This window comes from Drosophila montana, unplaced genomic scaffold, assembly GCF_035044405.1.
Source record: "Drosophila montana isolate Dmon_TW-CO22-7 unplaced genomic scaffold, ASM3504440v1 contig_2632_1, whole genome shotgun sequence".
In the NCBI taxonomy this organism is placed as follows: Eukaryota; Metazoa; Arthropoda; class Insecta; order Diptera; family Drosophilidae; genus Drosophila; species Drosophila montana.
In genome coordinates this window covers 1949-16857 of record NW_026997497.1, presented here as the reverse complement: position 1 = coordinate 16857, position 14909 = coordinate 1949, and the positions used below count along the sequence as shown (strand labels likewise).

Sequence of the window (14909 nt, the reverse complement as noted above, 5' to 3'; positions counted from 1 at the left end):
TTTAAATATATTTTGGGCTTCTTTATACTCGACCTGAGTGCATTTATATAGCACACTTAAGTTAAGTTGATCGTCGGACAAAAAGTTATTGTAATCACTAAGGTAATCTATGGTTTCACGATCAAATGGATATTCTAAAACGCCCTGAATCTTTGTTGTTGTTATAAACTGATCAATAAAGGACTTTGCGGACGGAGTATTTGACTCATCAGCCAAGTCAACCTTCGGGGCATCTTTCATCCAAAAATGCCATGAATGTGGGGCCTCTTTGCTGAAACTCAACTCGCCAATAATACTTAATAACTCGGTGACTGCCAAAAACACCGCCTTCCCCTTTTCATTAATTTTAAAACCTACCTATAACGAAAATCAAAATACCTAGCGCAAGTAACAGGGTTAGCTCTAATTAGTCGGGCTTTATTGTCAAAAGTTAATTAAGCTGCCAATTCTATTGAAATTTCTAACTTATCTATATTCTTAGAAAGTAAATCAAACAGCTCTGCCCATCTAGTCTCTGCTGCCGAAAAGATTATAAAAAAGGTCGGAAGACCAATCTGCCTAATCATCGCCATGACCTTCTTCTTTTCTGCTTCCCAATGAGCAGGTGAAGTGCGAACATTTTACAAAACCCTATAGCAATCATCGGGTCGTATTAGATTGTCTAAATACTCCTCATTAAGGGCTTGTGCTGCCGTAATGCCTCGTGTGGCGCTGTGCTTACGCAAGCAAATTGAAGTACTGTTTCTCATATTAATCATTTACAATTTTTTATAATTGAGAAATAATTTATCTGTTCTACAAGCTCTCCTATCAAAGTTTCTAAGTTCTGACTTAACTATCGACAGACGAACACTTTCATTTGGCATGTTTTGCCGAGAAATTGAGCCAATAATGCAGCTCCCCAGAGTTACATCTTTCTACAATGATGGTTTTCACGACACGCGACTTGGAGCACAATAGACGTATGCTGGTGTTGCCATGGCACTTTGAGACTGTATAGACGCATGCTCCATAAGCGCCCAGGCTTGCATTACAAAATCCGTGAATCTCCACTGTACTGTCTGATGACGGGGATACTGGAGTATGCTTAAAATAAGCGCAAACGTTGACCCAGGCTGGCTTAAGTGTAGAGGTAGGCTCTCATTCCAGTCAAGTTTTTCACTCGAGAGATCCTGCATTAATTTTGGCTTTTGTTATTATAGGACCAACAAGACCAAGGGGGTCGTAAAAGCGAGCAATTGCGGACAGGATTGAATTTTTGTGTCAGTCTAAAAGGCAGCTTAAGTGAAGAGAACGAAAAAAAAAACAGTCTTAGGCGGGATCACAAACGAGGCCTAACGTTTTCGTTATGTCCCTGCCATCGTCGAACTCAAGCAACGATTCTCTATGCTCTTCCGGTATGTTTTGGAGTACAGTTGTGTCGCTCGAACACAATTTTCGCAGCTTAAAGTTGCCCTAGGCGAGTAGTCCAGACGTTTGCTTCAGTATCTCAACTTGAGCTTCTTGAGCAAAGCTACCGCCAGAGATGAGATCATCCTCGTAGAAGTCTTTCAACAATGGCAGCGCCAATAGGGAATGTTTTCTGCTTATCCATGGCCAGTTGGCTAGGGGCGAAGTGAAAGGGATATTTTAGTGAACATACTTATGTAAGTTTGTACCGTTCGTGCATGCGTATATTTAAGATTTTATTTTTACTCGGCTGTGGCAATAGCTCTTTGTTCGTAAATTATTTAGCCCTTTTAAATATAACTATACGTATAGAAAAAGACATACTATAATAAACCTAAATCTTATGATACAAATTATGCGTTGCAGGAAAGGAAAATCGCGTTAAGTATCGGACAACTATTCGGGTTCTCCGGCCTCTGCCTGGGGTGGGAAAACGCTTCTCAGAACGGACTCACTCGGTCTTGAAATTTTCGCTGTAGGAGTCCCGCTTTTTGCCGCTCGTTGGAGATCCCTTCTCGCCTGGGTTAAGAGCAGCAGCTGGACGGGAGTCTTTGGAAATTCGACTCGCATGTGTACAAAAATCGCGAAAAACGTTCGTATGAAACTTTTCAGTTTACAATCTGATCCGTCTCAAAATCATTTTCAAAGATCATTGTTTAAATTAATTTGAGAGGTGTTTCCACTTTTTGTAAAATCCATCCCTCCTTGGTGGCAATGGGGTCAAAGATATAGTGTGTGACGTTTCGTGCTCAAATTTATTAATACGCAAAATAAATAAATCGCAGAATACAAGCTTCCTTGGTAGAAAATAGATTCAAAGATTTTTTCGGCGAAGTTTTAAGTTTTGTCCGATTTGCTTCAAACTTATTTTCAAAGCTCTTGGGAAAATCCACCCACTACGGTGGCTAATTAGCGAACAACGGTTGTATGAAAGTTTTTTGATTACAACTGCGGGTCAAAGGTTTAATAAAAGTTTATTCTTCAGCTTCAAAATTCTCACCACAAGACTAACATGGGCGGATATCGTTCATTCCAACACTTGGTTCTTTATTCGATACAATTAAAGCATAAACATAAATGGATATCAAGATGGGTAGATTTTAATTTTCGACGGGCGTGTGCCGAGTGGAGAGCTAATATCTAAAATTTGTAACAAAAAACGTTCCATGGGCAGGCCGGGCAATACCCGCTAGTATTTGATGATCCGACTTGTCACATTCCTTTTATCGATTTGCCGGCTAGACAGAGATAAACCAGGGGTGAGTAAGACCTCGATAAATGGAAGAGTCGGTTAACATAACAATTTATATTTAAAATTGGACTAACGAATTTCGGTTATTTTTCGAACACACAATCGGACAACCTGCAAACATGCATATGGTGAACAGTTGTTAAGGTCACCCACCATTAACTGTCTACTCGGACACGTAAGATGTCACTTATATGTATTATATATGTAAAAGGATACATTTAATAAATTAATACTAACAATCATAATTAAAAAAAAATTTTTCTTGCAGGGCAAACGCGAAAACAGCTTGACGACACTAACACTGATGAAAAATTAATACATTTAATTTTTTCATATATAACAAACATGACAAATAAATTGTTTTATGTCATTGCCGCCTGCGGGTGGCCACTACCAATAAATAATAGCGATCGAGTAATAATTTATCTAATATAACATTATGTGTAATTAAAATTAATTATATGAATGCTATTTTTATTTTGATATTTCTTTAATTCTACGAAAAACCGCTCCTCTGGTGACCTGATCTTCCCCTGTCTTCTCCGGAATCAAATAAATATCAATATCAAATTTAATTGAATAGCTATATATATATTTTTTTATTATATGCACTATCCTTTTCAATTCCTTTTTTTGTTCACCTTTTATTTTATTTATATATATTTTTAACTGTCACAATTTTGCCTTTAATAATTTTATATATTTGTTCTTGGCATGAGGGCGGCTTGCACTTGGCTCTGAGTTTTTTCTTTTTAAAACTTCTCGCAACAATATAAGCCTCTGTCCCTTCCAAAAATGTCTAGTCATGCTGAGGAACTGGTGGCTCCGATAGTCGCTCACCCCTCGAATCTATCGGTATCTTTCTTTATCTTTTAATCGGCAATCCAAAACACAGCATATTGTTTTTTTGTGGTATTTATTTTTGAGCTGTATCGCTGCCCTTAACAAATATATATATCTTTGTAAATATGTTTATACGTTAATTGCGGATTTCAAAGAAAAATGTTACGCGTTATTTTCTTTGCGTGCGGGTATTTTATTCTCTTAATTTTTAAAGTTTTGGGAGGTCCGTCCCAGAGCGTTTGCGCACAGAACGCCCGCTGTTAACAGCTGACAAAATCGAACTACTCGCTCGCTGTTCATCTGGTCAGCAACATGAACAACAAGGGCACACGCATAAACTCAAAAGTGTTCACCGTTGCTTCCCATATGCACAGGGTCAACGGCCCGGTTGAAAGCCAAGGGAATTACAAAGGGCACCCGTTTCGCTCCCCTCCTACTCTCTCTGAGGGAATCTAAATATAGATAAGAACAAGCCTGTCCAAACAGTTACTTAGCGATTCCCGAAAAAGTAAAATATGGAAACGTTTTAAGCCATTGAATAATTATTATAGTCTGTCTTATATATCTCTATATATAAAACTGTTAGTCCACAGCCGTAAGAGCTAGGAAGCGGAATTTTTCAATGTAGTTGCCTTGTATGATGAAGGTGCACGTTAAGACGGGGCTTCGCGAAATTAAACCCGCAAGTATAGAAAAATCGCGAAAACGTTTGTATGAAACTTTTTTGTTTACCATCCTTTCGGCCTCAAGCTCAATTTCAATTATCTTTGTTCAAATTCATTTGAGGGGTGTTTCACATTTCGAAAAATCCATTCCTCCTTGGTGGAAATGAGGTCAAAGATTTAGTGGGTGTCGTTTCGCGCTCAAATTCATTTTCAAGGATCTATATGAAAATTCATTTGAGACGTGTTTCACACTTTTCGCAGAAATGCGATTCTAAGATTTTTTGTGCGAAGTGTTAAGTTTTGTCCGATTTGCTTTAAACTTCAGAGTTCTACATAAGAATATAATGAATACGTATTTCAGCGATTTGGAAAATCCATTAGCAACACTAGTAAATTGGCGAAAAGCGTTTGTATGAATGTTTTTTGATCAGTTCGATCAGTTTCAAAATCATTTTCAAAGCTTTTTGAGAACATTGATTTTATAACATACGTTCCACGGGCGAGGCCGGGTTATACCCGCTAGTATATATATTACCTTGAAGCCTTTATATATGGTTCCTGATGATGTTCAGCATGATGAGGATAATTTTGTCACACTCTATTCGCTTTCTCACTCAAAATTCATCCATGGTGCGAGCTGAATGATTATTAAATAGCTTTTTGATAGTCATTGGAGTTGTTTAAATATATTGTTCAGAATGACGTGATTTTTCTGAGTTCATAATCTACATAATTAACAAATTTTATGTATTCTTCGAAAATTTCAAAATTTGGATAGGCAAAGATATGTTGGTAAAACATTTTGGAATGAAAACATTTCCGGATCAAGAACTTGATATGGCCTTTTTTAAAGCTTAATGTGCTTTTTTCATCTCAAAGCCTCCTGCATAAGATTTACTTGATAAATACCTTTTCTTTTTTTAATATACCCCAAAAGAAGATAATTTTAAGTGCAGTGTTTGCATAGCACACACAATGCGGAAGAGTTGGTGTTGAAGTCATTATGGTTAAAGTTGGTGTTGCTGGTGCTGCATTTGTTATGCAAACAACGTTGTGGAAGCTGTTGTAAATTACGTTTTACGCGGTGAACTGATACGCACAAAATTTATTTATTCCATATATTAATCAAAATATCAGTCCATTGCATCGATAATAGTCAATTTTAAGAATTAGATTAAGACCTAGGATAGAAACTTTTAAAAGATAGTTCAACCAAATTTGGTATGCACAGACACACACAAAAGTGTTGACAAAGCAGACATTTTATACTTTGCACCTATTTTGCGTGCCATTTCGGTAACAAAAATCTATCTACAAAACTCAGTAAACCTATTCTAACAATAACATTATAGTAATTTTATTAAATTATTTAAATAAAAATTGGCACATTTTTCATAGATATTTATTCAATTAGAATTGCATTTTCTGTCCTACACAATAGATAAAGTCAAATGTAAGTCCAAAGCAAATCGAAACCACTCAATCCCATGCCAATTGTTTGTTTTGGCAGAATCAAGGTAAATCATATGCTAAGATCTGTGAAATTATGGTAAGATGCCGTTTACGATTCGCAGCATAATAAGTCGCTTTAAAGGATCGCATAGCCTCAAAAACTGCGTGACAAGGTAGCCCCCGGAAGATTGAAGGGAATCCAAAAACAGCATCTACTTAAGTACCCAATGACTATCAGAATGGTGCTGCATGAGAACAAATATAATGCAAGTGTAGCTAAATGTAAGCCTCTCGTTTCCTCTGTCAATCAAATAAAACATTTGGAGTATACAAATCAGTATAAGACTCAGCCATCTGTTTTTGTTTTTTTTGGAAGAAGTGCTGTTTTCTGACGAAAGCAAATTTAATAATTTTTATTCAGATCGCAAACTACTGTAACTAACGAAAAACAGAACCTTGCAGCAACAGTTAAACATGGCGGCGGGGAAGAGATGGGGCTGCATGTCTGCTGCAGACATGCAGACATGGGCAGACATGGGCGAACTTGTATTTATTGAGGGGATAATGGACAACACAGTATTTGTTTAATCATTTTTAAAAACAACTTTAAAAAAAAACATGTAAAACCTAAACTTCCTATCACATTTTACATTTCAACAAAGCACGACCTACGATGTTAAATTGTGACTGGAATACTTTCGACACAATCTTCATATCTAAGCCCAATTGAACAGTTATGGAAGGATCTGGATAGGTGGAAACAACCAGAAAATTGGTTTATTCCATGCGTTTGGAGGCAGTTATACAACAGAAGGGCTTGCCCACAAAGTATTAGTAAATCGGAGGCAAAATGTGTGCTTAGTAAAAAATGCTTGCTGTGCCATTACTTATATGTGTGTCTGCAGGTCGTCTCAATTTAAATACGTAAAGATTAAGAATATTTTATTTTTTAAATCGAAACATGGATGCACCGATGTTCATGAAAGCTATTTTCACCGAGTTAGCTCGATGCTTAATTTTTGACAATATTTGATGTTATACGCTTGATTATGATAAAAATGTTAGCCAGCTAATAAAATATTTCAAAATGCAAAGGTCTCCAAAATCAGCATAAAATATTTGATGATATAATATAATATCTATATAAACTTACCTTGTTTCAAAGTTATAAGTTGGTCTTTTTATAAAAAGAAATTTGGGCAAAAAGTTTATGAAAAGACGTTTTACCCAGGGTGCCATTCTGTGTGTTTGTGGAGAACGAAAATGAACGTTCAGTACGACAACAGTCACACAAATGCTAAACAAATATACAAACAATTTAATATTATGAGTAAAATATTAACAAACCAATAACTTACCTTATAGAAACCAATATCATAGCAAATATTAGGTATTTACCCAACAGTGGTACGACTAACGATGTTGGAGGAATAATTTCCACGACCAAAAGAAAAAACACATGAAGACTAATGAGAATCGAGATGGATAGAGTAACCTGTAATGAAATGCATTTCAAAAATTCTATATTCCAATAAAATAAACCAAATTTCTTATTTATTAAGGATAATAACTAGTTGTTCAGATCGTATAAAATGTAATCAAAATAATATATATTTAGACATATTTTACCTCAAATTGTGTATAGGGACTTGTCTACGAACTTATCTACCACTATATTTTCTCCAAAGCACTTAAGCTTTTAACATAAGTTAACAATTAAAGATCGAATATTATGCAATTATGCGCTGACTAAAACAAAAAATAACTAAATGTAAACATTAAATTCCATCTCAATGGCACGCATACATATGAAACATGAAATCTAACATGTAAGCAGAAAACCAAAGATGTAAACATTAAAAACCATCTCAAGCGCGCATGTACATATTTGCGTATCGAAATAAAATATATAAACATAAAATCATAGGCTTTGTTATAAACCAATTACAAAGTGTTATGATTCAACTTGGCGTTCACATTCCTTTTATCTTTTTGCCGGCAAGACAGAGATCAACCAGGGGTGAGTAAGACCTCGATAAATGGAAGGGTCGGTTGACAAAATAATTTATATTTAAAATTGGACTAACGAATTTCGGTTACTTTTCGATCACACAATCGGACAACCTGAAAACATGCGTACGGTGGACAGCTGTTAAGGTCCACCCTTACAAAGCCCTCCCCACCATGAGTTGGTCATAATTGCACTTGCCAAATCACAAATCCTGACGGGCACTCGCCTTACGCCCTTACATCACCCACCATTAACTTCGTACTCAAACATTTTTAATCTTACTTACACAAATATATTGAATAAATTAACACTTAACATTATTCACAATTTTAAAACATATTTTTTTGCAGGGCGAACGCGAAAACGGCTTAGCGGCACTAACACGAATAAATGAATTTAATTTTATCATAAGTGATTTATGTGGCTAATAAATAATTCTACGTCATTGCCGCCTACGCCTAAAATGATGTTAATTTACTATAAATTATATGGCTGCTATTTTCTAAATTTTTGAAATTTTTAAATTATTTAAAGCTACAAAAAACCTGAGGCCACCCAGAGTTGGTGGCCAATCCCTACCTCTGTTGACCTGATCCTCGCCTGCGGCACATCCCGTATTGTGGCACTTCAGATTCGGCAGCACGAAAATTCGCCGTTTAATAATTTTAATTTTTTTGTATGCGGCCGGCTTGCACTTGGATCTGGATCTTTTTCTTTTCTAAATCTAATTTCTCCCAACATCAAAAACCGCTCTTCCTTTCAAAATTGTCCAAAGTCCTGCTGAGGAACTAGTGGCTCCGATAATTGCGCACCCCTCAAATCTATCGATAATCCTACAACACGGTATATTGTTTTGTGTGGTATATAAATATACCCTGAACCTATTAAAAATGGGTAAACAGGGTATATTGTATTTGTGCAAATGTATGTAACAGGCAGAAGGAAGCATCTCCGACCTCATAAAGTATATATATTCTTGATCAGCATCAAAGGCCTAGTCGATCTAGCCATGTCCGTCTGTCTGTCTGTCCGTATGTATGAACGCAAGCATATCAGAACCTATAAGAGCTAGAGACTTGAAATTTTAGCTGTAGGTCCTCCTAATGCCGCGCAGATCGAGTTTGTTTCCGATATTCGATAACTTGCCCCGTTTCCAAGTAAACGATAAAAATCGATATCGAAATCCTGTTTTTTAAGCAATTTCGGCAATTATATGAGCTAGAGTGACGAAACTTGTATCTTCTAGAATAGTATATATATATCAAGTTTCTTTCATTTTATACCTATCGCCACCTCCCCGCTACCACCGCAAAGCTATAAATCAAGTTAATTATCCAACTTGTATTGCCCATCAATTTAGTTGAGAATACACAAATATTCTTTATTCTATTCTACAATAAGATGTACTATCGAAAATTTCATTAAGATCGGTTATAAATTACAAAAGTTATGTGCGCACGTGTTAGCAGCAAAGCTGCTGCGCAAATTCCAAGGTTTTCTGTATACATGTACACACACACACATTCATGCGTGTTTGCTTTGAATTCTATCAACAGCATTGCAATTGCGATTGTATTGTTTTCTGTGCTGCTTTTTTATTTGGTTTTTTTTCATTAAAGCTCAATTAGTGGTGTGGCCCTTGAGTATAGGCAGCGGTAAGTGGTGCGGTTAGTTGCGAGTTCGAACCCTGCCAAGGGAACAATTTTTTTTTATTTTCATTTTTCTTTATTACTACTAAATCAAACGAGCGCGTAGCGCGAGCTGCATTTGGTGTTGAGAGAAGAGGGTTCAGGGTATCCCCTAGTCGGGAGCTCCCGACTAGAACCTCTTACTTGTTTTTAGTTGTATTGCTGCCCGTAGCACCACACTCCGGTTTGGATGCTTGCCCTTTAAACAGGAGTGGAAATCGGGCTTTATCGCTGTAGCAGTTGTCGTGTTTCGCCGGCGCTAACGCTAATGCGTAAAAAGTGCTATTCAAAGATTTTTTGGGCTAAGTTTAAAGTTTTTTCCGACTTGTTTCAAACTTATTTTCAAAGCTCTACATAAGAAATTGAGGAATACGTGTTTCAGCGATTTTGGAAATACCACCCGCAACAGTGGTAAATTGGCAAAAAACAGTTATATGAAACTTTTTTGTTTACCATTAGATCGGCCTCAAACACATTTTCAAAGATCTTTGTTCAAATTCATCTGATTGTTATTTCACATTTTTTGGAAAATCCATTCCTCCTTGGTGGAAATGGGGGTCAAAGATTTGGTGGGTGGCGTTTCGCCCGTGAATTCATTTCCATGGATCTACATGACAACTCATTTGAGACGTGTTTCACATTTTTGGCAAAATCATGGCTTTCACGGTGCAAAGCGCAATTCAACATTTTAATTGGCCAAGTTTTAAGTTTTGTCCGATTTGCTTCAAACTTATTTTAAAAGCTCTACATAGGAGCTTAACGAAAGCCTGTTTCAGCGAATTGCGAAATTACACCCGCAACAGTGATCAGTGTCAAAATCATTTTTAAAGTTTTTTTGCGAAAACTTATTTTATACGTGACACGGATAAGGCCGGGCTATACCCGCTAGTTTTTTATATTTACAGAGACCAACTTGCTTATAACCAAAATGGGTGAGATGGGTTTGGTTTTAGGCGGCTGCTTATCGATAAGTCTTTTTCTACTAAAGTAAAATATAAACATTTCATTGCCGTATATTACAAAGAATTGTAGCTAGAACAATACTGGACGATTGCTTGTGGCGTCTTTGAATGCACCTACCCGGACCACAGCCTATGTTCTGGCAGATATAAACTGTAAATTGAAATTTTGTCTCATTATAATGTATGCACAAAAAATACTAATAGATACTCTTGTCATCCTAGGCAGAGCAGTAAACGGCAGCGCAGTACTGCATTTATTGCCTCCACTCTGGGACCAGTTTTGGGGTTTCCACTTCGCATTCTTCGAATTTTGGAAATATACCCGTGACTTTTTGATGTCCTGACTTGACGTTTCAGCCGTGGCAGCAACAGGTGAGGGTTAAGGATCCTCCCCGCGGTACAAGAAGCTGACTATCAACGGACCGACTTGACAAAAATGTAAGTCTATTGTAATTTAAAATGGATAATTGTTTTTTGCTCGATGTCACACGAAATCCCTATTTCCATTGGGCGCCATTTGTTATGATCTGACTTGTCGTTCACATTCCTTTTATCGATTTGCCGGCTAGACCGAGATCAACTAGAGGTGAGTAAGACCTTGATAAATGGATCGGTCGGTTGACAAAATAATTTATATTTAAAATTGGAATAAGGAATTTCGGTTACTTTTCAAACACACCCTTACGAAGCTGAGTTGGCCTTCCGCCCTTATATTACCCACCATTAACTTCCTACTCAAACATTTTTAATCTTCCTTACACAAATACATTTAATAAATTAACACTTAACATTATTCACAATTTTATTTAATGGATTACAGGAAATTGCAATAAATGACAAGTTTCCAATTGCAAGTATAGAAAAAATATTAGAAAAACGAGATAGATGGGCTATCTTCGGCACGCCGATGATTTAATGCCCCTGCAGACCCAACCTTTTCATAATGCTGATAGTGCTTTGCTCATATCTAAGAAGCAGAGGCAGAATAGTTAATGCCGAGTATGGCTAAGATATCTTGAAAAACAAATCATTTTTCCATACAGCAAATTACTTTTCGTACGATCGTTCCTGTGGCAGCTATATGATATAGTAGTCGAGTTTGGTCAAGATATTGTGATATATATTACCGGTTCCGGACCCAGCGTGCCCGCCCTACCTGAGACGATTACCTGATCTCGTCTCCCTCATTTTGGCCTGCATCAGACCGTGTCGGCTTTCATGCCCCCTTTCTTCATCAATTGATATTTAGCTGGATATTGTTTACCTTTAATATGTGCGTATAATTGGTTGCATTTCCTTAAAATTATTAACAATTAATATTATTTCTTATCGCAATTTATCTTTGCCGCTATTTACAAGACCATGCAAGCGGACATTGCCCCTGCCTTTAGCCTGGGGTGGGATAGCGTTCATGGAACGGACTCACGTGAATATCGACGCCCTTCCCGATGCTGTCTACGCATAATCTATACTGTGGGCAACATTTAAGCATTCGTCAAATTGCTCAGTTCGTCATTTTGACTGAAGAACGGCATTCAAGGAACGCTATCTTGAAGTCTATTTGGCTTCTGTCACACTTCTGGGCACTTTTGAGGCATGCTGTGTCACAGGTGCGGCGCAGGATCGAATCTATACGTCCTGGATCACCTGTCTCCGAAGCTCATATAACTACGGCCAGCACACACCAAGCGTAAACACATAGTGAGACAAAACAAATAGTAAACATTTAACAAACTCTAACCAAAACCTATCCTAATATCCCATTTTATCACAGGTTAATTTGTCATGGCGGCTACCACCAGGCTATGATGGACAGTCGCAAACGCTTCACCAACATGCGAACGTGTGACACTGCCATCAACCGTGACAAAAAAACTTGCAAATTAGGCGTTAAAAGCTTTCCAAAAATCGTTAGTACAAAGTTGCGTCGGTAGACTTCTTGGCCGCCTGGAACACTCGGGCTCGAGTGTTGTACTGCCGATGATTTCATTCGTAAGCCTGGTGTAACTGGCTTTGGACTCCCTGTCTAATCAGGTGTATTTCGTCTGCTGAGTGCAAATGAGAAATCTCATGATCACCCAGAGACACTTACCTATGAGCCAATTTGTAGCATGCCCCGTTTAGGAACATATGATGTCCGAAAACGGCAAAGAGTGGAGTCACCCCTGTCGCTGTGTTTATGGCATTGTTCTATTTCTTTTTCTGGAAGGTAGAGGTCCCACTCGCGGTGATCTTGCTCTAGGTACGCCCTGATCGCCGACAACACGGTACGATTTACTCGCTCGCTTGCATTGCTCTGTGGCGTATAGACTGCAGTGCGCATATGCGAGATGCCGAAAGCTGAGATCATGTTTTGGAACGTACCTGATATGAACTGTCGTCCGTTGTCAGAGTGAATGACCTCGGGTACTCCAAATTTATAGAAAACCTCGCTAACCAAAAAGAGTTAAGAGCCGTAGCATCCCGCATCGCTTTTAAGAAAGGGAATTATAAAAATGGTCGACTACCACGAAGATCCAAGCGTGCCCTTGCTTCGAATATAAGTACTTTCCCAGAAAGTCGATGTACAGTTTTTGGATTGGTCGCTCGGTCAGTACCTCTTGTCCTATACCCACTTGCATACGGAAGTTCGGTGCCTTGGTTTCCTTGCATGTCACGCACTGCCTAACTCAATCCCTTACCTGACTAGACATGCCGGCAAACTGCCGACGCAAGGTCTCCAGTGTTTAAACGATGCCCCCATGACCAGCCGCCTCATCTAAATGAGCCGTCTCAATTACGCAAAATTCGGTGCCTTGATTTCCTTGCATGTCACGCACTGTCTTACCCAATCCCTTACCTGACTAGCCATGCCGGGCCAGTAAAACTGCCGACGTAAGGTCTCTAGTGTTTTCACGACACCCCCATCACCAGCTGTCTCATCTACATGAGCCTTCGCAATTAAGCCAGCTGTCAAAGAGCTTGGCACCCACAACTTCCACACGGTGCCCTCTAACACGTCTTCTAAGTGAACGAACCCCATGCGCTTAAAAAGCAAGCCCCCTCAACCTTCAAGTCTGGTGGTTTGTCTTGATTCGAGCGTACCTGTTCGCGCAACGCATAGTATTCCGCTTACTCGAACTCGGGGGTCTCAAATTCAAGAAGACCTTCTGGAACCTTGCTCACTGCTTTGACAGTGCGCGATAGAGTGTCGGCTAGCACGTTCTCACTGCCTTTACTGTGCTCGATGGTAAAGTCACAGCCTTGCAACTGCAATGACCAACGATCTGGTCTCCCGCTTAGATCCTTCATGGACATCAGCCATTTTAAGCTGGCGTGGTCAGTGATGCATTGAAAAGGCATATATACGGTTCTGAACTTTTTTATGGTCAGTAGCGACACTAAGCACCCCTTTTCAGTGACGAAAGAGTTCCGTTGGTGCTTGTTAAACTTGGCTGAAGAGAAGGCTATAGGTCGTTCCTGGTCATCGGTGTCTTTTTGGAACCACCCCGCCCCCACTCCGAACTGAGACGCATCGCACTGCACGAAGAAGGGCTTGGAAAAATCCGCGTGCACGAGCACTGGGGCCGTGGTCAGGGCGGTCTTCAATTGTTCAAAGGCTTGTGTTACCTCGTCACTCAATACAAACATTCCGTTATCTTTTTTTTACATTTCGGTCAGTGGTGCGGCCATGGTCGCGAAATCTCGCATAAAGCGCGGCTACCAACCTGCCGTACACAAAAACGAGCGAACTAGTTTGCGCCACCGAGGCCCCGGTATCCGTTTAATAGCTATAACCCGTTCGGGGTCCATCCGAAGCGTGCCACCCCCAATAATGAGTCCTAGGTATTTTAATGCCTTGAAATAAAATTTGGATTTGTGCAGTCCGATTGAGAGGTTCGCTTCCCTTAAGCTTTCGCCCACTTGTCGCAGATCTTAAGTGCGTTTGAAAATCTGGGATAGATCGGCCAAATACACAAATACGTTGGACGTTGGACGCTCGATGGGAATCACCTTGTCCATCAGACGAACTAGACGTTGGGCTGCATTGCATAGACCAAATGGCCGACCCGAAACTGGTAAAATGGACTACCTGGTACGTTAAATGCGGTATAGTGCTTGCTTTTGTCGTCAAGTACGACTTGCCAATAAGCGAACTTCTGATCCACACTGGCGATGTAGTAGGTTTGGTCTATCCTAGATAGGAAGTTTTCTATGCAGGGTAGTGGATACGCGTCTTTCACCGTCAAATTGTTGAGCTTGCGTGCATCAAGGCAAAAACGGTTTTTACCCGGCCTACGCACCAGTGTTTTGCGGTTACTTCTTGGGAAGTTGCACTCTTCTATAACCCCCAAACTCAACATTTTGTCCACTTCATCATCCACTACTTTCTGCAACGCTGGCGATAACTGGTAGGGACTATCCTTCCACAAAATCGATGGAGTGCTTCTCTACGTCTGTCGTTCCTAATCCGCTATGTTCAAAAGACAAAAACTCCCGTTTGACTGCCTCCAACTCCATCCTTTTTTCTCTAGACAACTCCCATGAACCCGGCTCATTTTCGAGTTCTTCCTCTTCTTCCGCATAGTGCGTCATCGACACGGCCAA

At 39.2% G+C, this 14909-nt stretch overlaps 1 protein-coding gene across 1 annotated transcript in view; it reads right to left on the bottom strand.

The window, feature by feature from the left end:
- The window catches only part of LOC135429318 (acetylcholine receptor subunit alpha-like), an 85501-nt gene extending 77578 nt beyond the window's left edge, over positions 1-7923 (bottom strand). The window contains exons 1-3 of the mRNA XM_064683585.1: positions 7912-7923; positions 7020-7156; positions 6815-6958 (exon numbers count right to left, since the gene is read on the bottom strand). Coding sequence (XP_064539655.1) covers positions 6815-6958; positions 7020-7156; positions 7912-7923 — 293 coding nt within the window. The remainder of the gene's footprint in view (positions 1-6814; positions 6959-7019; positions 7157-7911) is intronic.
- Positions 7924-14909: the final 6986 nt, after the last annotated feature.